This window comes from Saccharomyces paradoxus, chromosome XVI (genome assembly GCF_002079055.1).
Source record: "Saccharomyces paradoxus chromosome XVI, complete sequence".
Classification (NCBI taxonomy): Eukaryota; Fungi; Ascomycota; class Saccharomycetes; order Saccharomycetales; family Saccharomycetaceae; genus Saccharomyces; species Saccharomyces paradoxus.
In genome coordinates this window covers 459,489-483,343 of record NC_047502.1, presented here as the reverse complement: position 1 = coordinate 483,343, position 23,855 = coordinate 459,489, and the positions used below count along the sequence as shown (strand labels likewise).

The 23,855-nt window shown below is 39.4% G+C and overlaps 12 protein-coding genes across 12 annotated transcripts; 5 read left to right on the top strand and 7 right to left on the bottom strand.

The window, feature by feature from the left end:
* Positions 1 to 328: 328 nt before the first annotated feature.
* On the top strand, positions 329 to 2,302 carry MET12 (methylenetetrahydrofolate reductase (NAD(P)H) MET12; the record flags this gene model as incomplete). The annotated part of the gene is made up of 1 exon (XM_033913846.1): positions 329 to 2,302. The coding sequence occupies one exon, from the start codon at positions 329 to 331 to the stop codon at positions 2,300 to 2,302; it is 1,974 nt and encodes a 657-aa protein (XP_033769737.1).
* A 97-nt stretch (positions 2,303 to 2,399) lies between these two features.
* On the bottom strand, positions 2,400 to 3,140 carry RMI1 (Rmi1p; the record flags this gene model as incomplete). Its single annotated transcript, XM_033913845.1, has 1 exon — positions 2,400 to 3,140. The coding sequence occupies one exon, from the start codon at positions 3,138 to 3,140 to the stop codon at positions 2,400 to 2,402; it is 741 nt and encodes a 246-aa protein (XP_033769736.1).
* Positions 3,141 to 4,452: 1,312 nt separating this feature from the next.
* SKS1 (putative serine/threonine protein kinase SKS1) lies at positions 4,453 to 5,916 on the top strand (the record flags this gene model as incomplete). Its single annotated transcript, XM_033913844.1, has 1 exon — positions 4,453 to 5,916. One exon carries the CDS (start codon positions 4,453 to 4,455, stop codon positions 5,914 to 5,916), a length of 1,464 nt encoding a protein of 487 aa, XP_033769735.1.
* Positions 5,917 to 6,188: 272 nt separating this feature from the next.
* SMA1 (Sma1p) lies at positions 6,189 to 6,929 on the bottom strand (the record flags this gene model as incomplete). Its single annotated transcript, XM_033913843.1, has 1 exon — positions 6,189 to 6,929. The coding sequence occupies one exon, from the start codon at positions 6,927 to 6,929 to the stop codon at positions 6,189 to 6,191; it is 741 nt and encodes a 246-aa protein (XP_033769734.1).
* A 370-nt stretch (positions 6,930 to 7,299) lies between these two features.
* Positions 7,300 to 8,496, bottom strand: ERG10 (acetyl-CoA C-acetyltransferase; the record flags this gene model as incomplete). The annotated part of the gene is made up of 1 exon (XM_033913842.1): positions 7,300 to 8,496. The coding sequence occupies one exon, from the start codon at positions 8,494 to 8,496 to the stop codon at positions 7,300 to 7,302; it is 1,197 nt and encodes a 398-aa protein (XP_033769733.1).
* Positions 8,497 to 8,872: 376 nt separating this feature from the next.
* Positions 8,873 to 11,086, bottom strand: SUV3 (ATP-dependent RNA helicase SUV3; the record flags this gene model as incomplete). The annotated part of the gene is made up of 1 exon (XM_033913841.1): positions 8,873 to 11,086. The coding sequence occupies one exon, from the start codon at positions 11,084 to 11,086 to the stop codon at positions 8,873 to 8,875; it is 2,214 nt and encodes a 737-aa protein (XP_033769732.1).
* Positions 11,087 to 11,350: 264 nt separating this feature from the next.
* TRM44 (tRNA (uracil) methyltransferase) lies at positions 11,351 to 13,054 on the bottom strand (the record flags this gene model as incomplete). The annotated part of the gene is made up of 1 exon (XM_033913840.1): positions 11,351 to 13,054. The coding sequence occupies one exon, from the start codon at positions 13,052 to 13,054 to the stop codon at positions 11,351 to 11,353; it is 1,704 nt and encodes a 567-aa protein (XP_033769731.1).
* A 503-nt stretch (positions 13,055 to 13,557) lies between these two features.
* Positions 13,558 to 14,578, top strand: PHO85 (cyclin-dependent serine/threonine-protein kinase PHO85; the record flags this gene model as incomplete). The annotated part of the gene is made up of 2 exons (XM_033913839.1): positions 13,558 to 13,574; positions 13,678 to 14,578. The coding sequence occupies 2 exons, from the start codon at positions 13,558 to 13,560 to the stop codon at positions 14,576 to 14,578; spliced, it is 918 nt and encodes a 305-aa protein (XP_033769730.1).
* Positions 14,579 to 15,230: 652 nt separating this feature from the next.
* On the top strand, positions 15,231 to 17,699 carry SVL3 (Svl3p; the record flags this gene model as incomplete). The annotated part of the gene is made up of 1 exon (XM_033913838.1): positions 15,231 to 17,699. One exon carries the CDS (start codon positions 15,231 to 15,233, stop codon positions 17,697 to 17,699), a length of 2,469 nt encoding a protein of 822 aa, XP_033769729.1.
* Positions 17,700 to 18,384: 685 nt separating this feature from the next.
* On the top strand, positions 18,385 to 19,230 carry SRL4 (Srl4p; the record flags this gene model as incomplete). The annotated part of the gene is made up of 1 exon (XM_033913837.1): positions 18,385 to 19,230. The coding sequence occupies one exon, from the start codon at positions 18,385 to 18,387 to the stop codon at positions 19,228 to 19,230; it is 846 nt and encodes a 281-aa protein (XP_033769728.1).
* A 138-nt stretch (positions 19,231 to 19,368) lies between these two features.
* On the bottom strand, positions 19,369 to 19,872 carry SPAR_P02300 (uncharacterized protein; the record flags this gene model as incomplete). Its single annotated transcript, XM_033913836.1, has 1 exon — positions 19,369 to 19,872. The coding sequence occupies one exon, from the start codon at positions 19,870 to 19,872 to the stop codon at positions 19,369 to 19,371; it is 504 nt and encodes a 167-aa protein (XP_033769727.1).
* Positions 19,873 to 20,876: 1,004 nt separating this feature from the next.
* Positions 20,877 to 23,720, bottom strand: PMA2 (H(+)-exporting P2-type ATPase PMA2; the record flags this gene model as incomplete). The annotated part of the gene is made up of 1 exon (XM_033913835.1): positions 20,877 to 23,720. The coding sequence occupies one exon, from the start codon at positions 23,718 to 23,720 to the stop codon at positions 20,877 to 20,879; it is 2,844 nt and encodes a 947-aa protein (XP_033769726.1).
* Positions 23,721 to 23,855: the final 135 nt, after the last annotated feature.

Genomic DNA, 23,855 nt, shown 5'->3' with positions numbered 1-23,855 from the left:
ATGTACCCAACGTCCTGGACCCTCCAATACATCTAAGCACTCCCTTTCCCTATGCGCCACGCAGACAAAAGTTTACTCGTCCCGGCTTTTTTTTTTTTCATTAGACGCGATATTGTCATGGCTATAGCTAGCTTACTCCAAGCGATAAGCGAGTGAAGCTTTTTCTAACCATGATGAAGAAAAGTCACAGAATAAAGGCAAGCAGAAGAAAATTCAGGTTGTTGGTTGTACTGGAAGGGAAATTTAGGATCTCACATTATCTATTTGGTCAGGTTCTTGCATTTTTTGAAGGGTGTTAGACGAGACAGCTTGATTACATTCCTTGAACATGTCAATTAGAGACTTATATCATGCGAGGGCTTCCCCGTTTATATCGTTAGAATTTTTCCCCCCAAAGACTGAGTTAGGGACAAGTAACTTAATGGAACGTATGCATCGTATGACTGCTTTAGATCCGTTGTTTATCACAGTTACCTGGGGAGCTGGTGGCACTACTGCTGAAAAGACTCTGGCATTAGCTTCCTTGGCGCAGCAGACACTAAATATACCAGTTTGTATGCATTTAACTTGCACCAACACAGACAAATCCATCATTGATGATGCGCTGGATAGATGTCATAACGCAGGGATCAGGAATATTCTGGCCCTTCGAGGTGACCCACCCATTGGGGAAGATTGGCTAGATTCTCAATCGAACGACTCACCTTTCAAGTATGCAGTTGACTTAGTTCGTTATATCAAACAAAGTTATGGGGACACGTTTTGTGTCGGTGTTGCTGCATATCCAGAAGGACATTGTGAAGGGGAAGCAGAAGGTCACGAGCAAGATCCACTGAAGGATTTAGTATATTTGAAAGAAAAAGTTGACGCTGGGGCGGATTTCGTGATCACACAACTATTTTATGACGTTGAAAAATTCCTAGCTTTTGAAACATTATTTCGCGAGCAAATTTCGCAAGATTTGCCTCTTTTTCCTGGGCTGATGCCTATCAACTCCTATCTGCTCTTCCACAGAGCAGCAAAGTTGTCACATGCATCTATTCCACCTACTATACTGAGTAGGTTCCCTCCAGAAATCCAATCAGATGATAATACCGTAAAGTCTATTGGTGTGGATATTCTTATCGAATTGATTCAGGAAATATATCAAAGAACATCTGGTAGAATCAAAGGGTTTCATTTCTATACGTTGAATTTGGAAAAGGCTATCGCTCAAATCGTGTCGCAATCCTCTGTCTTGTCTCATATCGTAAATGAATCTAGTGAAGAAGAAGGAGAAGATGAAACCGGTGGCGAAATAAGAAGTATAGAAAATATACCGATAGAAGACGCCGATGGGGATATTGTACTAGATGACTCGAATGAAGATACTGTCGCAAACCGGAAAAGGAGAAGACATTCAAGTCTTGATTCGGCCAAGCTGATATTCAATAGGGCTATCGTTACTGAAAAAGGTTTACGCTATAATAACGAGAATGGTTCTATGCCGTCTAAAAAGGCGTTAATATCTATTTCTAAAGGTCACGGAACTTTGGGCCGTGATGCCACTTGGGATGAGTTCCCCAATGGTAGATTTGGTGATTCTAGGTCTCCCGCATATGGTGAAATCGACGGTTATGGGCCATCCATCAAAGTGAGTAAAAACAGAGCACTTGAATTATGGGGCACGCCAAAGACGATTGGAGATTTAAAAGATATTTTTATAAAATATTTGGAAGGTTCGACCGATGCAATTCCCTGGTCTGACTTAGGGTTATCAGCTGAAACGGCATTAATTCAAGAAGAACTAATTCAACTAAACTATCGCGGATATTTGACGTTGGCATCGCAACCGGCTACAAATGCTACATTGAGCAGTGATAAAATATTCGGTTGGGGACCCGCGAAGGGGAGGTTGTATCAAAAGGCATTTGTGGAGATGTTTATTCATAGGCAACAATGGGAAACAACTTTAAAACCCAAGCTAGACCACTACGGACGTCGGAAATTCAGTTACTACGCGGGCGATTCATCCGGTTCATTTGAAACGAACCTAGACCCGCATAGCTCTAGCGTTGTGACATGGGGTGTTTTTCCGAACAGTCCGGTCAAACAGACTACAATCATTGAAGAAGAGTCATTCAAGGCATGGAGGGACGAAGCCTTTAGTATCTGGTCTGAGTGGGGCAAGTTATTTCCAAGGAACACTCCAGCCAATATTCTTTTAAGACAAGTACATAGAGACTACTGTCTAGTCTCAATCGTTCATCACGACTTCAAAGAAACGGACGAGCTATGGGAAATGTTACTCGACCAAGCGTGATATCTCATTGAATATAAATACAAAAAATGCGAAATAATGTAATATTTAACGTATACATAACAAGCAGAACGCCCTTCAAAGAAGAAGGGAGCATATGCTAATCATTGGCTTTCCTTTTCTTGGAGCCGCCGTTCACAAATTGTTTGTCACGTTGTAATTTAGATTCCAAGTAGTCACAGAATTTCTGATCTCTATTTTCATTCCAAACTCTGTTAATGCCGCCGAGAAAAATGACTTGCGAGTCCTTCAATATGAAAACGCCTCTATTGAACACAGTTCCTGGCAATATCACAATTTTCGAACCCAACGTACAAGAGCTCCAAGATATTGGAGTTGCGTTAATAGCAAAGAATACATCGCCCGATTTACTTTGTAGCGTCAATTTAAACACTGCTTTATTTTTGGCGGCGCTGCCATTATTATTATTATTGTTATTGTTGGCGCAGTTGTTTTCCGTCAAGTTCCCGTCATCTTCCATGTCCACCTGAGTGATGACCTCATACTTCTTACCGCCATTTCCTTGCGGGCCTGATCGTAGTCTATCCACTTTTTGTTTTTTCGGATCCAACCTGGTTTTTATGTCATCGATCTGTGTTAGCTTGGATTTGGTGATATTCTCCACCATTAGCACCTGGAACAACAGTTCTCTGTCTACAACAATAAGTTTTTTATCTAAGATAAGATCCAAAGCTGTACCAGCCAACCAAGGTTCATTTTGATAAGCCTTGAAAACAAGCTGTTCTCTTGAGCCCAACGTGGCGGAATATGCTGGTGGTGTAATGTCATCTGTAATGTCCTGTGATAAGATAGATGAGGAAGACATTCCACTCTGTAACATGTATATCTTACAGTATTTTCGCCCTCTTCTCAGTACACTCTACCTGTAAAAATTGTGTGACTGGTTTATCTTTTTTCCCATTTTCTTTTTTTCACGTTTCCTTTTCTTTTTTTTACTTCATCATTACTCTCTTTTCACGCTACATGCTTTCTTGGCCCGTTCTGCGCACAGTAGCATAACTAATTTAGGAAATAAAGAAATAAAACGAAGATGGACCCTCAGAAAAAACAGCCAATATCACTTGCAGCGCAAAGTACTCTATCATTGTGACAGTAGTCCGCAAAATAATAAATAATAGGACCTGTCAATAAATCGGTACCAGGTGCGCTGCGAAGAACTGTACATATGTATACATATGTAGCTTGGAGCATATGTGCCTACATGACATGTCTAGCTGGCGCAAGCTCATCAACTAATTAGTTTGAATGTATTTAATCTTTTTCTGACTCTAGCGATGTCGTCGCATTTACGTCACTGTGGTTCTCGACTCCCCGGAAAAACCAATTCGCGTGGACGGAACAACTCCTCATTGAGGCTTAGTGGAGGTATTTCCGGAGAGGGCACTCATCCCGGATTTCCCACCAGAATAGTGCAGTACGCCGTCCTCCGGCTCTTTACACGTTGTTTTTGGCGCGTGATATGGACGTGGATGCACCACGCGGTGTGACTTTTCCAGGCATCGAGCGGCCTGCAGCCAATCATACATGAGGAATGTGAGATAGAAGTACAATCTCCCCACCGTACGCCCACGTTTTCCGGGACATTTCTCGGAGAGACGTCCTTTTCTTTTTTATTTTCTATTTTTCATATTTTACCTTCCACGAAACCGGAACTTATCAATCAGCAGAGGAAAGCGCGTTGGTCAGGCACTAGAGAAGATTTTGTGGGGAGAGAGAATCTTAGGACAAATGCAAAAAAGAAACGGTCGGAACAAAAGTGCAGTAGACAGGGCCCGCAGGACCTTCTGTTCCTACCACAAAGCTTAACGATATCGGTGACCCTACTAAAATTGTGCAATAAATTTTCCGGACACAATATTGTTGCGGTGTTTTCTGAGTCGGCACTCACGGGACAAAGACGGAGAAAGACAAGAACCTACAAATGACTATAGCATTTTCTCTTTCCTTTTTTATGCTCTTGTTTGTTACCTTTTTCGCACGAGAGGACATTCCTAAGGCTTATATTATATATTATACAAAATACATTCAGTAAATTGAGAAATTTGTTATTTGACTTAAACCGCCCTGGCGAAAGAAAAACCTCTTTAAAGCAAACATCAAACAAGAACACACACGAGAGAATTTATGTACAAATGCTGTCAGACTGCTTGCTGAACAACTTCAGGATAACGGCTCAAATAGGGTCGGGTGCGTATGGGCTAGTGTTCCATGTAGTGGACATACTAACCAGCCGTGAATATGCTGTGAAAACAGTCTTCAAATCATCCTCGATGGATGAATTTTACAATAAGAACGGTTTAAACAACAACTCTCAAGTGGCACGAACCACTCTTCTACAAACACAGCTGTATCATTTCTTCAAAAGTTTCCAAAAGAAATTGTTCCTTCCTTCCGTTGACCTAGATTCGATATTACAGTTGACAGAGAATGAACTAAATAGACTACCACACTACAGGGAGATTGCTTTCCAATTAAAAGTGCAGTCTCACGGGAATATCGTGAAGATTCACCAAGTTTTAGAATCTTCTATCGCTACTTTCATAGTGATGGATTATTACGACAGGGACCTTTTCACCTCGATAGTGGATGATAAGCATTTTGTTAATGATGGTGTTTTGATTAAGAAAGTTTTTCTACAACTTTGCTCTGCATTGGACCACTGTCACCGTCTCGGTATATATCATTGTGATATCAAACCGGAAAATGTCCTACTAGATCGTAACGATAACGCTTATCTCTGCGATTTCGGGCTTTCCACTAAATCTAAATATTTGGCTCCTAATGTGTGCGTAGGAAGTTCATACTATATGGCTCCAGAAAGAATACTGTATTGTTTAAATACCACAACAAACGGCATACACGTCGACGAATGCTGTTCGAGCCTCCCCACGGATACAGGAGACATATGGTCTTTAGGCATCATTCTGATCAACCTAACCTGCATCAGAAACCCATGGTTGAAAGCTCACCAAAAGGAAGATAACACGTTTCATCATTTTGCTAACGATAATAATGTCCTTAAGAAAATTCTACCTGTATCAGATGAGCTGTTCACTGTGTTGACTAAAATTTTACAGTTGAATCCGTATACAAGAGTTGATGTGAAAACTTTGATGTCGGAAGTTTCCTCTCTTACTTCCTTCACCAGAGAAGGGCCTTTATCTCAAGTTCCAATCCTATCGAGCGAGGTGTATATGACGCATATTATAAGGAATGAAAACCTATATTTGGATGATTTATCACATTTTGCTGCAGACAGAGAACAGCAGCAAGAACAAAAACAGGAACAAGAACAAGAACAAGAACAAGAGCAGCAACAAGAAGAGGAAGAAGCTGAACCAGAGAGTGATATTCCATCAACTTACAATAGTGACGGGAGTATGGAAAAGTATGAATACACTAACAATAACAATAACAATACCTTTTTAAGTTCGTCGATGGACAGTACACCTTACCAATCTGATATTGATGATATTGGTGCTTCCAAAGATTGCAAATTCCAACAAGATACATTGAGAAATAGGCTATTATGCTTACAAATGAATTTTTCCACTTTAACAGACGGTCCAAATGAGAAATGGTTACCAGATTATTGAGCAGGTCTCATCTTTATACTTCACTGTATTATTTTATGTTCTAATTCGGTAATAGCTTTTTCTTTCTTTTATCTTTGGGGTTTAATTTTTTTTCTAGTGCATTACTGGGATGACTAAAAGCGCTGGCTGGAATAATTTTCATACTTTTTTTACGAACTTACGACTTTTCAATGTCTTCTTTTGATCAAAAGGAGATCTATACGGATATATATGTCCTACATAACTAATTACAATAATGATAGAATGACAAATTTAGCCACTTTTTTAGTTTCTCACCGAGGTGATGGTGCATTTGGATAAGTGCAAATCTTCATTGAGACTAAGTTGACAGTTTCATGATACGATTTTTTCGTTCTTTGCTTCCCGCGCAATAACCTTGCCTTACCTCTATTTGCCGCGTTAGTAAAAGACCTTTCACAGCATCTATAAAGTTCCTTTAATCGCATTGCGAAATACCAGGGCCTAAAAGGAACTTCCTCAAACTGTCTCTCTAGCCTTTCCAAGGGATACATAAACTTTTGATATTGGATCTCCATCGATTCCCAAGGACTTCTCTTTATTGGACATTGCTTGCCTGTTACTTTTATTGGCGGCTTATAATATAACACAAGGTCGGGCAAGCAACAAAACACAACACTTCCTCCATTCTTATCAGGATAGTAAGAAACCGAATCTCGAATCTCTTTTTCATTAATAACGATCTTATTTTCTTCGATTTGCATCTTCTTAGCGGGAGAAAAAAAAGTTTCGAGCCAATAATTGACTTTATGTAATAATGATTCGGAGACAGGAGGCAGTAAAGTAACGCCATCTTTTTTTTTCAACTCTATGTTGTGATTTCCCGTTTCAGTTCTATGAGTTTTCGAAACAGCATTCTGCTTGAAGAATCTACCAAGGGATTTTGAAAATCGTTTACCAGCGCTAGATTCATGCCTGGATATCGAATTCTGGAACAAATGCTTTACACTCACCATTTCGAGATGTTTATCAGGATCACCATTAGTGCATGTCATTTTCTCTTCTTCTCACAACCAAATTTTGAGGCAGTTAATGCTTGCTTCAAGGGATAAAATGAACTTGAAACGACTTTATATAAATTGAAAATGAAGAATGAGAACGGCAATTTGACCTTGATTAGTGTCCTACAATTGTAGATGGATCAACCGCGTGATACCACAAATGTCAGTAATTAGTAAGCTTGTGCAATTATCACCCGGCCTGCCTGCTAAGGCGGAGAAAATGGCTCGAAAGGCACTTTTTGCCGTTCAAATACTGTAAAAGAAAAGATTTGCAAATAAAACTTTAAATTATGCTTGTTATACATAAAGCCATTTATATATTTATGTATTTTATGGAAAGATTATGAGAAATCGCGAAACGCAATCATATCTTTTCAATGACAATAGATGAAGCACCACCACCACCATTGCAGATGGCGGCAACACCGATCTTACCTCCCTCTTGTTGTAAAATGGATAGTAGAGTAACGACCACTCTGGCACCAGAACAACCCAATGGATGGCCTAAAGCAACAGCGCCACCGTATACATTAACCTTAGATGGGTCTAGCTTCAAAATCTTGGTGTTGACCAAACCGACGACTGAAAAAGCTTCATTGAATTCAAAGTAATCAACGGAACTAATATCTTCGATGCCGGCATGTTTCAAAGCCTTTGGAACTGCAAGAGATGGAGCCCATGTGAAGTCAGCTGGTTGATGAGCGGCCTCACCCCAACCCTTGACGATAGCTAAAGGCTTCAAATTCTTTTCCTTTAGAATTTTTTCAGAAACCAAAATAACAGCTGCAGCACCATCGTTGATTGGAGAAGCATTGGCGGCAGTGACAGTACCGTTTTCTCTTTGAAAAACAGTTCTTGCAGATCTCAATTTTTCAACATGTAATCTAGCAGGTTCCTCATCCTTAGTAACTTGAGTATCAGGCTTGCCTCTAAATCCCTTAATGGTAACTGGTACAATTTCATTGTCAAATTTACCTTCCTTTTGAGATTGTTGAGATTTTTGATAGGATTCGATGGCAAAGTTGTCTTGTTGTTCTCTGGTAATATCCCAATCACGAGCACACTTTTCTGCGTGTACACCCATGGCTAGGCCATCATACGCATCGTTCAACCCATCTCTTTCAACACCGTCGACAAGAACACTTTGGCCAAATTTAGCACCGGCACGGGCTGCTGGCATGTAGTATGGAGCGTTGGTCATAGACTCACATCCACCAGCCACGACAACATCAGCATTACCACATTTAATGGATTGAGCACCCAAAATGATTGCCTTCATAGCAGATGCACACACCTTGTTAACTGTGCTTGCAACGATATGGTTACTCAAACCAGCGGCCAAAGCAACTTGCCTGGCTGGGGCCTGGCCCAAATTGGCAGAAAGAACGTTACCAAAAATAATTTCGTCAAAATCCTTGGATACATCCAATTCTGGGACCTTAGCCAAGGCTCCCTTCAAAGCAACAGCACCCAATTCCACAGCTGTCTTGGAAGATAGAGAACCTTGGAATGAACCAATTGGGGTTCTGGCGGTCGATACAATGTAAACGTTCTGAGACATTTTTAATACGTCTGATCTGTATAAGTATATATGATACGGCGCGTGTGTTAGGGTGCCTTTATTTAGAGAACTAGAAAAGGAGCAGTATAAGCTATACCCTCGATAGAAGCGCTTGTTCCTCTCTTATATACTTTACTGCCCTTTGCTCAACGGTGGCCTATCAACCTGGCAACGAACATGTGGTGAGTTAGTAGCACCGCACTCTCCAGCGAAAAAACCGGCCTGGGCGGTAAACGACAGGCACCTCGTTATAAGTGACGTGCAATTTAGGAAACGATAAACCCGGAAGGGCACAACAATGGTACCATTCTAAAACTGTACCATGTTAACGATTTCAGGCGGTGTAGCTGTTTCTATTTACAGGATATATCGTAGGTTATGTACGCAATCTTCCTCTCGAAGATGGGAACTGGCCCCTTGTGGAGCCAAAGGGCTTATGTGCGTAAGGATTCTTCTTCAATCGATCAAGTTTCTCGAAAATAATCATTTCACAGAAATACTTCAAATCTTTGGCAGATTCCATGTCGATGAAATAGTTTGGGTACCTGTTACTGAGCCAGAAGTATAGTGTAATAATATTGTACAATGATTCATAAACCTCTAGTGAATAACTCTCATTAGGTATACAATTGTAGTCCAGTAGGTTAAAGGGTAATCGGTACGACAATAGTCCTCTTGTGTGCCTTTTTGCTATCGTCTCACAGAACTTGGTGAACGCCTTTGTGACCATAGGCATGTCCTTTACGGGCGCATTACTTAGTTTCAGCTTGTCGAAAAATGGAATATCTTCCATGTGCTCGAATAGGCCGATAACTTTCAGTTTGCTCTTTAAATCAGATAACGTGAACAAGTTGTCGGAACTTCTCTCTAGCTCATCTGAAATAGTTTGTAAGAGGTCACTGGTCGGCGTACCTGGTGGAAATTGCGTCATTAATTGAGCACATATTTCATCTGTAGGCCATGTAACTGCGGTTTTTAAATATTCAATGGGTGACTCTATAGCTTTTCTTACACTTTTCAAAACCTTTGATTCGAAACTAGTGATTAAACCTTGAGGAACACCTCCGGAGGTAGACTTGGATTTGAATCTTCCTGCGCGACCGCCTATTTGTTTGATTTGAGAAGAAGTCATTTCCATTAGTTCTTCACCATTATATTTCATGTTTGTTGTAAATACAACTCTGTCAATAGACAGATTCAAACCCATACCGATAGCATCTGATGCTACCATTATATCATATTCTCCATTGTTAAATAGGGCAGCTTGTTGAACACGTGTTTCGGGAGGTAAAGAACCATAAATTACGGCAACTTTCAAGTTGGTGTCCTTCTCTATCTTTAGTTTGAGATCCAATATTTTCTTCTTAGAAAATGCAACTACGCAATCTCCCTTGCGTAAACCCTTGATGCCATCTTTGACAGGTTTGTCTTCAACACTTAACTTCCCTAATCTCTCATATTCATTGATTGTTAGTTTATCACCAGTCATTTTAACTATGCTTTTAACCAGAGGCAGAACACTCTTCTCACCACAAAGATGGACCTCTTTGGAAACTACACCCAACAGTGCATTTGTCCAAGCCCAGCCACGATCCGCATCAGACATCATTTGAATCTCATCAAGAACAACAACATCAAATTTTTGATTTATTGGCACCATTTCTACTGTACCTGATGTTAGTCCTGCCGGATTTCCTTTATCGTCCAAGTCACGAATAACTTCCTCCCCAGTCAGCAAATTGCACCTGACCTTTTCACTCTGAAACCTATCATATACTTCCCTTGCTAGTAATCTTAGCGGCCCTGCGTAGTATCCGCGGTCCACGGATTTCAATTTCTGTAACGCTCTATAGGTCTTGCCTGAATTCGTGGGCCCAATATGCATGATTATATGCCTTCTAATCTTCCTTGCCTCTGAAAACCATTCCGCTGGATTCGTTATGTCGACGTTGTGAGCACCATCTGTATCATCAGTATTTGTCATCATAGGTAGTATCTCCTGCTCGTACATATGGTCGAAGGTCTGTTGGAGGACGTGAATAAATTTATCTAGTGTGCTTATATTGTTGCTTTGGCCATTTTTTAAAATAGATTTCCAGACTGAATTGCCGATTTTATTGCAATTTATCAGCAGTGAAATTAAATTACCTGGAGATGAAGGATGTATAATCTCGCTTATCGAAGGTACATAATTTTTGGTTTGCTGCTTCGGATCTTCAAGTTGTTGGTATATAGAATCCCTTAATTTTAACCAAGCAAGATTCTTTATTGGTACTTGTTTGGCATCCAAGGACGACAATTTTTCGTTATAGATAATTTGCATCGCTTTGTCAAGGTTATCTCTGAATAATGGATCCCGTAGATACACATTATTGCTTTTGGACTTATTGAAATTAAACTGGAATATATCTAATTTTGAATGTTCATTTTTGGGTAAATTGAGGAATTTAGGTCTTTTGACAATCCAATTTTTATCATGAAAAGGGTCAATACTATGCGGCTCGTTGTGGTAAAGTGCCTTCTTGACGAATATAAACAGCCGAAATGATCGGAGTGGGAAAGCAATCGTGCTGTATTTGACAAGCGTCATACTAAGATCCTCTACCTACACTCAAATTTTTCTTGCTTTTTTCATAGTTGAGCCTGTTTCTCTGAAATACCAAGTTTCAGCATTTTAGCTTGTTCATTGTCAATGCATCGGGCGAAGAAATTGTTAGCACAGTTTACAATGTAACCTCTAATTTAAAAGTAAAAACGAAAAACTAGATAAATCGTATAGTTTTATATGTACGTATGATATTCTGATTAGTCTATAAATGAAAGTGCATACAAAAAATAGATGGTCACACCCATTCTAATGGTTTCTTGGATTTCTCTTCAATAAGGTCATTGTGTTCTGAATCCACCCCTCAGCTCCACCATCTTCCCAAATCATATCATAAACCGCTTGTGTTGGGAAATGCTTCAATGTTCCATTTTCTACACCTATAATGGCGGCATTTCTTGTGCTTGGTATCCTCAACATCTCTTTTTCTACTTTCCAGCCTACTCGAGACGAAATATATTCAACGTGATCAACTAAACCAGAATAGGTGCTTTTGCTGTTATTTTGGTTTTTGATTTCATTTGATCCAGATGAACGTTTCCTTACGTTAAAACGGACTCTTTGACCAGAGAAATTATGGGAGCAACAAGGTATAACCATATACGGATGACCCAATAATGGGATCCAGCAAGTCAACTCATCTGAGTGATTACCTATAATAAAAGTATCTAGTGGGAACTCTGCTGTATTGACCTGTGGGGATTTCAGTAAGTCTTCGCTTGAATATACGACGGTTGCGGGGGCAATCACTTCGTGCGTCACTTTGACTGGGAAAAATCTCCCGTTATGTTCTAAATGAGGTACTTGTCTTTTCAAAGCAGGATGAGGCCTTAAAAGAATAGAAGGTATTATAACTTGTTCCTTTAACGATGATTGCACTTCGGGCGGGTAGATAGACCAGGATTTACGTTTCCTTGCATCTATACCGAGTCCTTTTATACTTTCACTCAACAAAATGTAACAAAGAGCACCGTTGCCGCATCCCAAATCTCTAAATTGCATTTTTGAACGGAAGTCTGGACCATACACCTTAATCCATAGTTCAATCAAAAAAGCAGCAATAGCTATGTCCTCAAACACGTGTTTTTTTGGGTCAGTCGATTCCGCCCAGTTTTCCACCAAGAATTTGGAGTATTTTTTCTTCAAAACAATATATGTGTTTTGGAAATTGACTTTATTTACCACTTGATCGTGGTTGACCCTCTTTTCATAACCCTGCATGACACCTTTTGAGTGTTTGTTAGCAGTTTGCAATAACCTATATGCAGTTCTTACAACACGCTCGGATTCATCTGTAAAGGCAGTTTTGTCCTCGGGAAAGGGAATGTAATGTACAGAAAGAACTGACTGGTGTAATAGAATGCCTACACTTTGCGTTCTTGGAATATAAAACGGACAATCCCTCTCAGAGTTAATGTGTGGCGTATATATAATCAATGAGGTTTCCTGAAAATTAGGGTCTTTGCTATTTAGGATTAAACACGTTTGGTTTATGATAGCATCTTTGTAAAAATTCCTTGGAATGATCCTCCTCACAAATTCATGAACGGGCAACAGTTTCAAATTCCCGGTGGTTTCACACGACCTTATATTTAAATCTTCAATGTTTATCTTCTTGACATCTTCCTCACCACCATCATTGCTATTATCAATTTCAAACTTTTTCAATACGGACTCGTCAAATTTTGGCTCAGGCTCAGCCTCTGAAGCATGATTGATCTCTTTCAAAATATCCGCTCTTAATATAACAGTAGAGTTAATATTTGGTTCTCTAATGACATTCATCATTGCTTGCTCGAAGTGGGACTTCGCAAATGTCACTTTACCATCCGTTTGGTAAAGGCTTAGCCATTGAGGTCCTAGAATACTTTTATCATTCACAATAAACTTGAAGCGATCTTTGTGTTGATTTTGATTGTTTTTCGAATTATGTGCACTACCGTCGCCAGTCATTTTTGAAACAAAGGAGAAATTTCACAGGATAGCAATATAGTCGGACCAAATGCGTTGTCTATCTTGCGTGGTTGGAATTGCATTCTGAATGATATGGTTTTCTTCAAAGAAATAATGTCATCGGGTTTTTTCAAAGTGCAAAAAATGAAATTTTAACCATGAAGAGGAAAAAAGTGAAGAGAGTGCACTATCAAAATTAAAACAACAAGAAGAAGGTGCAAAAACGCAAAAAGGAATTGCCGTCGCCCGTCTAGACACGTTAAATGGATTGATAGCAAGAAGGGGATAGGAAGACCTGGATAAGCGTTACTTCCATCCATTTAAGATGTTTTACTTGTATCCGGTGTGCGATTCATTTTCCGTACAAATCACCATACACGTAGACTCGTGGGCCCGTAACTTTCTGATTGAAAGATAACAAAGGGAATACAGTTTTATTATATAGTGAAAATTGCTGGTAAGGATCTCCAGCGCAGTAAACTGGGCAAACTTTAGCAATCTCAATGTCGTCTTCTTCACAGTATGTAGTTTTCTAGGCAGGTATAATCGGAGAGTAAGAAGCTAGGAATGATGAGTACTAACATGTATACGAGAAAAAAAACGAACTCGAGCCATATAAACAGATTTAAGCAGTTAGAAAAGCTTGGAAATGGTACGTATGCTACAGTGTATAAGGGGCTGAACAAAACCACGGGAGTGTACGTTGCCCTGAAAGAAGTGAAACTGGATTCAGAGGAAGGTACACCTTCTACAGCCATTCGTGAGATTTCCCTAATGAAAGAATTGAAACATGAGAACATTGTTAGACTTTATGATGTTATTCACACAGAGAACAAGTTGACTTTGGTTTTTGAATTTATGGACAACGATTTAAAGAAATACATGGACTCACGCACCGTAGGAAATACACCAAGAGGGCTCGAATTAAACTTAGTCAAATACTTTCAATGGCAACTACTGCAAGGACTAGCCTTTTGCCATGAAAACAAGATCCTCCACCGTGATTTAAAACCTCAAAACCTATTAATCAACAAGAGGGGTCAGTTGAAACTGGGTGATTTCGGTCTGGCCCGTGCGTTTGGTATCCCGGTCAACACATTTTCCAGCGAAGTCGTAACATTGTGGTATCGTGCTCCAGATGTGCTAATGGGTTCCAGGACGTACTCCACATCGATTGATATATGGTCATGTGGGTGCATTCTTGCGGAAATGATAACGGGTAAGCCCTTATTCCCTGGCACCAATGACGAAGAACAACTGAAATTGATCTTCGATATCATGGGCACTCCTAATGAGTCCCTATGGTCTAGCGTAACAAAATTACCCAAATACAACCCCAACATCCAGCAGCGACCACCAAGAGATCTACGTCAAGTGTTGCAACCCCATACCAAGGAACCGCTAGATGGGAATCTCATGGACTTTTTACATGGACTCTTGCAACTTAATCCGGATATGAGACTAAGCGCCAAGCAGGCTCTGCATCACCCTTGGTTTGCAGAGTACTACCAGCACGCTTCATAATGCAGCTTCTTAGCTAAAAGCTATAGCCATGTATATATAATGATAATAATTATCTATAATTATACTACACAGCTGTTATGAGTTTAGTATCGTCTTACAAACGGCTCTTATTGCCGTAAAAGCGGACAGGCTTTGTCCCCCGGAACGGAAAAACATGAAAAATTTTCATGTTTTTCATTCGTTTATACCGCGAGTGAAAAAAAAAAGGAAACTGGAAACCTCTCGAATAACGATCGGTGTATGCATCCAAAGCTGTTTTCGGTCTTCGTGTTGTGTCAAGTGGGAGAGCAAAACGTGAACGCAAACACAACGTCGGTTCTTTCCGTTGGCGTTCGGTTTGTTTATTCTTGTTTCTCTGAACCTGTTTGTTTATTTATTTTTAAACAGTCAATTAGTGAGAAGAACACTTTTATTCTTGGCCTTCTTGTTCGTAGCAACTCAGCTATTTTTGGTGCTTGATCAGAACAAAGCAAGCAAAACCAAGAATAAACAGAAAGGGGAAAAATAGTTGCCAGTCCGTTCCCTGGTTTTTCTTCCTTTTTATCTTTTTATTTTCATTTTCATCACACACACACAACTGCAACAGTCTGAAGCTTACCACCACGATCAGTTTCGTTCATTCGCTTTGTCTGCCTTCACAAACGCTCCAGTTATGTCGTCTTCCTCACTTCGAGTTTTAGCTATTGGGAACAACCCGAATATCTTGTTCTACACTTCAAGGTTTCAACTAGCCAAGAATATAGACCTTTACCACGTCAACGATTCAAAATCATGTCAATTTGAAATCGAAACTGAATACTACGGCAAAGACCAGTTCGAATTGGAAAATCATTTCACTTCCATCGAGCACTTGACTGAAGCTTTGAACTCCAAATCCAGCGGAGCCATTTTTGACATTATCATTATGAGTGCTCAGTCTTTACAGGAATTGTCTTCGTTGGCGTCCAAATTGACTTCCATAATCGATTCAAACACTAAAATTTTCTTAGAAAGCAGCGGCTTCATCCAATTGGAACCATTTGTTAAATTATCAATGGATTCTCCGCATGTAAACGTTTTCAGTATTTTAACTGATTTGGATATTCGTCAAATTGGTCCAAACCAGTTTAAGCACTTTCGTAGTACTGCAAACGAGAATACTATATACCTCGGTGAAAGTAAGTCCAACACTGAGAAATACCAATCGGGCGTTATAACATTATTAACCACATTTGAAAAACTATTTGCCAAATTGTTTTCCAATATAAAAATCAATTTGTGTAATTTTTCATCGATTGAATTTTTATCACAACAATGGAAGCTGGCAATATCCAGAATTTGTTTCGATCCGTTGCTAATCATGTTTGAACAAGAAAACCCGAGTGATTTGGACCAGCAGATCATTGCCAAACCTTTAATATCAGGGCTGGTCACTGAAATCATCACCGTAGCAAAGACAATGGGTGCGAGATTAAACAGTAGTTATGATAATGAAAACGCCCTTTTATCTCTATGGAAGGATTCTTATCAATCAACCAATAAGCCACCTGCATTGGTTTATCATTTCATTCATCAAACAACGCCTTTAAATATCGATATCCTGCTGTTACAAACTATTTTATTAGCCGATGACTTTGGTATCAAGACTCCGTACTTAGAATTCTTATACTCTGTCTTGTCCCAATTTGAAAGATTGAATAATGGTAAATCCAAATGGTTTATCAGGTCGGATGAAAAAACCCAAGTTTTACAAAGCTTGCAAAAATCACAGAAAAATGAATTAACTTTGCAGAATCAAATTTCCACCTTACAGAGTCAAATTGGTAAACTAAGACAAGAGTTAGTTATGCAGGCCAAGCAACATGAATTGGAAACTAACGAACTAAAGGAGAAGCATCAAGTTACTTTAAAGGCCCAGGCTCAAGCTCAAGCTCAAATCCAGACTCAGACTCAAGCGTCAGATGAAGTCATAACCCCAACTGAAGCAATAGACCAATCTAATACAAATGAATATAAGGCAACAGGAACTCCAAATTTGAGGGATATCGAAGACATGGCATTATATAGTGTAAACTACGGCGACTCTCCAGTGAAATCTCCACCAGCTGCTGTAAGCTCTCAACCACAGATCAATTCTCCACTATCCTCACATTCACAAACTTTTGCAGAGAATAATGGGTCCAATGACAAATTACTGCAAGAGCGCGAATTACAACTCCGTAGAAAGGAATTAGAGCTACAAGAGCGTGAATTGGAGTTCCAGAAAAGAGCATTACAGCAACAAAGGTTTACCAATAACAATAACTCAGTTCCAAGAAAACCCTCTTTCCCTCAATTGCAACAGTCTGCAAACATTCGCTCTAATAGTAGAGGAATGCACGGCACTAATGGACCTATTCCTCAACCTGCATCTGCCGGAAATTTCGTAGACCCAATTTCTTCAAATATGGCTGCATATGATCCGCAACAACCTCCTTCCTTACCTCTGCAGCAGCCACAGCAATCCGTACAAGTACAACCTTATCACTCACACTCTATCAAACCCACAAGTAGGAAGAATAGGAATAGCAATATGCCTAATATTGGTAATCCCTCCAGTATAAATATGAGTGATTTTGGAAGACCACAAAACAATTCAAGTCAAACTCGTTTAAGCTCAATGCCAACACATAGCATCGTAAACCAGAATAGATTGAGATCACAACAATCCAAAAACAAGCTGAATATGCCTCATGCTGCCAAACCAAACAATGCCTTTAACCAAGTTCCTCCTTCCAATTTAAACAACCACGTTCCCACTCAAAGGCAATTTAGCTCGAGTACCATGATAGAAGTAGCAAATAATAACAACAAAGTTAATAACAGTAGTAGCAACCCAGATATTTCTACTAGCTCGGTAGTTCATAATGCAATGCAGTTTACAAATAACACCAGCAGCACTGTGGATATAAATGATCCTAAAAATATGGCACCTCCTCCTACCGGCTCTGTCTCAGCCCCAAGCACCCCAACCTTATCTTCATCAAGCCAAATGGCGGATATGGCTTCGCCTACTACCGATAATGGTGATAACGAGGAAAAAACTGGCGGTAAAAAGAAGAGATTTGGCTTATTCAAAAAGAAAAATAAATCAAAGAGATAATATCCTTCGACAGCTTAATGGACACGCATGTAAATGTTTTGTAAACAGTTTTGTTTTTTGTCTTTGTATCTGTTAATTTTTTTCTATTATTTATTTTTTTTTAGACTTGTTTTTGCGGTAGAATTGGGTTGTCGCTGGTTCTATTTTATTTATGATTTGGCTACTATTCTGTTTTCGGTTGGTTTTTGAATTGGTATTTAACAAAACCTGAAATTATTCACTATCATTATTTTCTCTTTGTAGTTTGAACAAATAAAACTGGACCATCCTGTGTTATTTTTTTTGTACTATAGCTTTACACATATTTAAGTATCCATCATTTTTACTTTCTGTATGTACCTTTAATTTGATAAAATATGTCTTCCTTACCAACATATCGTGTCATAACATCCTTGGAACAATAGCTCTTGGAATTATGCAAGATACTAATAAATGCTGATGGGAGCAACATGTCAATGGCTATAGCACTTGCCTTACTAAAACCTTCACAGTGAAGAAAACAAGGTATATCTTTTCAGCCGCACAAGTGCGGTATCCTTATTTCTGCAGGGCCCGTTATATTGTCACATATATTCAAATTAGTGACTCAATAAGATATACACATTTGTGACGCACAAAGAAACCGTAGAAAATCTGCGTACGCCTAAAGCACAAGACACTTAGGAAAAAAGCATAAGAATCTGGCATGAAGAAAATAATTCACAAAGCCCTCGTAAATTTTTATGAACATGTCGGTTTAGGTAAAAAGTTCCATCCTAGCCATGATATAGTACTAATTATCGGCGGTTCTTCAAACAAGCTAGGTATCGAGCTCTGCAAAACATTTATCAAAGATTATCACACAAAAGTTATAAATGTTGACACCACAGACGATATTAATGGTATAGGCGCAAAAAGTAATGAGAAATTGTACACTTTTGTTTCTTGCAAAGATTTCAGTGACATAGGGTGCATTGAAGAATCCATGCTTAGCCTTCAAAATTTAGAAATACATCCTACAGTGCTCATCAACAACATGCAAGAAGGAATCAAATCGACCCTTCTCAAGGAAGACAAATTTCTGAAGCTTGATGATGAATCGCTGTGTGAGTTCGAAAAAATTGTTAGGTATAACTTACAAAGCGTAATATTGATAACCAAATTCTGCTTAAGTAATCTTTTTCCAAGGGTCCACGTTGAAGCTCAAGAAAAAGGAAGGGGGTTTTATATTGTCAATATATCAACGATATTGACGTTAAAACCGTCAAAATCAGGTACGCATTTTATTACCTCCAAATGTGGTATAAACTCTTTCCACGATGGAATAACCTCAGAGCTCAAATTGAAGGATAATAATTTCAAGGTTAAAACTTTACTCGCATATTTGCCCAACTTTGAAAGTGAAGAACATTGGAAAATACTTTCTCCAAATTTTTCGAAACATCTTGTACAATGTCTACTTGAAGGAAGATATGGCGATACCATTCTCGGAAGCAAGAGATCAATTGGTGACATCCTTTTAATAACTGGCTTTAAAAACTCATTTACTTAAAAGCGTTGCAGTTTATTCACCACTGGTAATAGTGCTGAAGACATATATTTATATAAATAATTCAAAAAAAAGGTATCCATTACAAATTCTATGATGGCTAATGATTTATTTAAAGCGGGTGAAGATAATTTAATGAAATCAAGTGTAACAGGATTCTCCTCCAAAACAATAAGAATCAATAATCCTCAATACCGACGGTAGCTCTAATACAGGCACGTTAAACCACTCTGTATGCCTCTTCTTTCCAGTCGGATCACATCCATAACAGTAAACTAATCCTTTCCCGTATCTCTTCCATAAAAATTTGTGAATAGCACTTTCGATATCTGGTAGCTTCATTGAGCCTTTTCCGTTAATGAAAAAGCCACCATCTTTATAAGTGCGAAGAATTGGCACTTTACGGTCCAGGATGGAGGACGTGTGTGAATAATTTTCATCTTTGATAAAGAGTTTCTCCATTTTTTTTTGTAAACTCGATAATGAAATGGGCAATAGCTTGTTTGACCTGATATTTTTGTTTCCACTTTTCAATTTCAATTGATATAATTTATCGACTTTCTCTGGCGTCAAGTTTATAACCGGATGCTTGCATGTGTTTTGCCATTCCAAAAGTCTTGAATCTACTGTTTTCCGGGTCGTCATTCCTATCTTACATAGGATAAAGTCTCTGTCCACCCATTGTTTCTTCTTTTTACCATTAGTTCGAATTATTGACTCATCAATAAATAGCCATTTTAAACCCTCTGTCTTTTCTGATATATACGACTCGAAGAGGTTACAGTATGTATAGATATAAATGAAACCAGGTTTATTTTGCTCATTATCACTTGGTACCCGTGTGTACCTTGCATCTTGCCACTGATGATAATGGCAATACTTTTTATCCGACGGTATGTTTATTTTGCACCGCTCTCTCTTTTTTGTTATGCCTAAGACATCTCATAATAGTTTAAGCAAGTTGACGTGCACTTTTTTGATATAGTGGGATCCATGATAGAAAACAATTCTTTATTACTGTCGACATTAGATTTCTCATAGTGTTGGACTTCACGCGGAAGAAACCGGATGTATACAAACGCGTGATAATAACGTGATTAGTGAAATAACGACATAAAAGAAGAAACTGAAAAAAAACGAGCAATGTACTTGTGTGTAAATAATTGTGCATTATATGTTTATTAAGAATTAAAAATTATATTACTTTAATGTTTCGAAAAAAAATTATACGTTCATTTCACCGCGTTGATGGATTTGTGCTTTATTATGGAGAAAGTTGCGTGGTTTCTTTTTGAAGAGGAAAACAGTCAAGAAAAAAGAAAGAACGTAAAACTAACTTAAACAGATTAATTGGCATCAAGTCAAGAAAAAGGCCGGCTTGCTTCCAATGTGTGTGTGTGTGTGTGTCATAAAATTGACAGATATAGTGCAACTTAATCTGGAAACGTGTGTGAAGGTTTCAGATTATAGCATCATGTCGAAGATATCAATCAAATAGAGCATAATTGAAGGGCATAAATCAGATTTTTGCTGACTGTGCCCTTTTATAACGTATTGGCTCCATTAATATCAAAAAATTGAAACGAAGATCAGGAAAACCAAAAAAGAGGTCAAAAGCAGAAAGAACACATGGTTGGTGTTTAGCATTATTAGCTGCTTTTTTCGTGTTGAGTAGAGACTCTTTGCATAGCAGCCATAAAATCTTCGACACTTCTAGTAGACTTCTTTTCCTTTAATGACTTACCATTCATCAATCTGTCGAAGGCTTGAGACGTGGACATAATATAATAAAATCCCCCCAATACACAAAAAATCCCGATGGACCAGATCCAAATACGAACCACGGACACAATATCAGTCCAATTTTCCGACCACCAGCCAAATAAGGTAAACATGGTAGCAATGATATCGACGGCGAAGACGGCACCAGCTAATTGCCATGATGGAATAGAAGACCAGAATGGTCCAGCCGCTCTAGTGACGAAGATCAACCAATTTTCTGTTAATGAAATCTGCAGGAACATGACACCATTCATGGCACCAAAATTTTGGATAATACCACCATTGGGCAAGAACATGGTGGTTAAAGTAATCCAAGAACCTATGGCTAAAACAATACCCAAAATAATAGACATACCCCATAATCTTGGTAGGTTCCATTTTACAGGTTCAGGAGCATAAGGGGCATTATCATAAGCAATTGCTAAAGTGGCAACATCTGCAAAGATAGCAATAAAAACAATCAAGTTAATATCCAAAGAGTTGTTCAAGATAGCAATCCATAGTCCCAGGAAAATTTCCAAATGTAAGGACAGGGCAATACGGTAAACAACGTAAGAGTACATTCTGTGGAAAATTTGTCTGGAAGTCTTCAATGCATCAATAATAGCAGATAAACCAGGAGCCAAGAAAACAATATCAGCAGCAGATCTGGCAGCATCAGTAGCACCTTCGACAGCAATGCCAGTATCAGCCTTTTTCAAGGACGGAGCATCGTTAACACCATCACCGGTCATAGCAACCAGGTAACCTCTGTTTTGCAAGATTTCAACAACTCTGTATTTATGTTGTGGGAAAACTTCAGCAAAACCATCGGCGTTCTCAACAAAATCAGCCAACTCTGAGCCGGGCATATCACCTCCACCTCCTAGACCTAATCTTTCTGCGTTGTAAATGTTTGAACCGAGTCCTAATTGCCTACAAGTTTCTTTGGCAATACCAACGGCGTCGCCGGTTAGCATCTTGATTCTCAAACCAAGGTTTCTAGCTTCATTGATTGTTTGAGCGGTGTCATCTCTGGGTGGGTCCATACATGGCATAACACCTAGAATTTCCCAATGGCCTTCACCTCTCTTTCTAGCAACACCTAGAGCACGAAACCCTCTAGAAGCCAATTCAGCGACCTTGTTTTCGTAGTTTTCATGAACGTCTTCTGGAATTGGGTGATCTTCTTCGACAGTCTTCAAAACGAACAATGGAGCTCCTTTGACACAAACAATTCTTTCGCCTTCTGGGGATTCTACAACGGCGGTAACCTTCTTGGAGACAGGGTCAAATGGGTGGAATTCCAAAACCTTGTACTTAGTCAGGGCATCCTTAGCCTTTGGATACTCAACCAAGGACTTCAAAAAGGCCTTATCGATAGCATCCAAACCCTTCTTCTTTCTGGAAGCAGCCAAACAAGCGGTCAACATCAAGTCATCTGGAGAAACACCTTCAACAGTGTATGGCTCGTGTAAAGATAACTTGTTTTTGGTCAAAGTACCAGTCTTGTCAGAACATAAAATCTCAACACCGGCGAGGGATTCGATAGCAGACAACTTTTGAACAATGGCTTGCTTCTTAGCCAAGTAAGCTGCACCGACGGCCATGGTCGTCGTAACAACGGCTGGCAAACCTACTGGAACACCAATGATAGTTATACCTAATGTGTATCTCAAAATGCTTACAATACCGACAGTTCTATAGAAGCATGCGGTCCAGACCAACAATAGAGTAGCGATGACCAGAACAAGTAAGATAATACCAATTCCATTCAAAACTTCAGTGAAATGACCTTCTACACCAGAAGCTTGACCCACTAAGGCGGCTGCCCTGCCGACAAAGGTATTGTCACCAGTCGCAGTAACGACCATAAAAGCCTCACCGGTTTTCACAGTGGACGAGGAGAACACCTCATCACCGTAATGTTTTTCGGCGGCTAAAGATTCACCGGTGATAGCCGATTGATCGATTTGCAAAAAACAGTCTTCAGTGACAATACGACCATCTGCGGGGGCAATCGTACCACTTTCCAATTGTAAAATCTCACCAGGAACCACCTCATTAGCCGGAATTTCGATCAGTTGGCCATCTCTAATGACTGTTGCAGTATTAGCTAACGTCTTTTTCAACTCATCCACAATGGAACCTGCCTGGAACTCTTGAATAAATCCGACAGACGCGTTTAATAGCAGTAAAGCACAGATAACACCGAAATCGACCCAATCAGACAAACCGGCTGCCAAAATAGCAGCTGCCTCCATAACGAATTGAATTGGGCCCACGAAAAACATTAAAAACTTAATAATCAACGATTCATTTTCTTCAGCCATTTGATTTAGCCCATATTTCTTTCTTCTTCTGGCCACTTCATCCGAAGTTAAACCATATGCGGGGTCCGTAGAAAGATCCTTTTCAGGAACAACCCTTTGGCCAGCATGTGCTCCATCGGTGCGCACTTCTTCTTCACCAGACTCATCACTCTCACCATAGTTGGATTGTAGTTCATCAATCAATTGGTCTATGTCTTCATCTGAGTCCGAGTCATCAGCGGCAGAAGCGGCTGCGGCTTTCCGTGGAACGGCTGCAGCCGATGACGAGGCGGATGTTGATGTAGAAGACGAAGATGACGAAGCAGCAGCGGAGTTATTCGCAGGATTATCGCCTTCGCTGGCATCGAGGAACTCTTTCGAGGGCTTCTCATTGTATTGCTTTGCTCCAGTGGAAGACATAACGCAAAACAGTTTCCTTTTGCTTAAATTGTACTAGCACACAGCAATAAAAAACGAAAAAAAAGAAAAAGGAATAGATGTATTAAAAAAGCCCGGTAGCTTGAATAGGTTAGGTGGTACAGCAAGAAATACTGG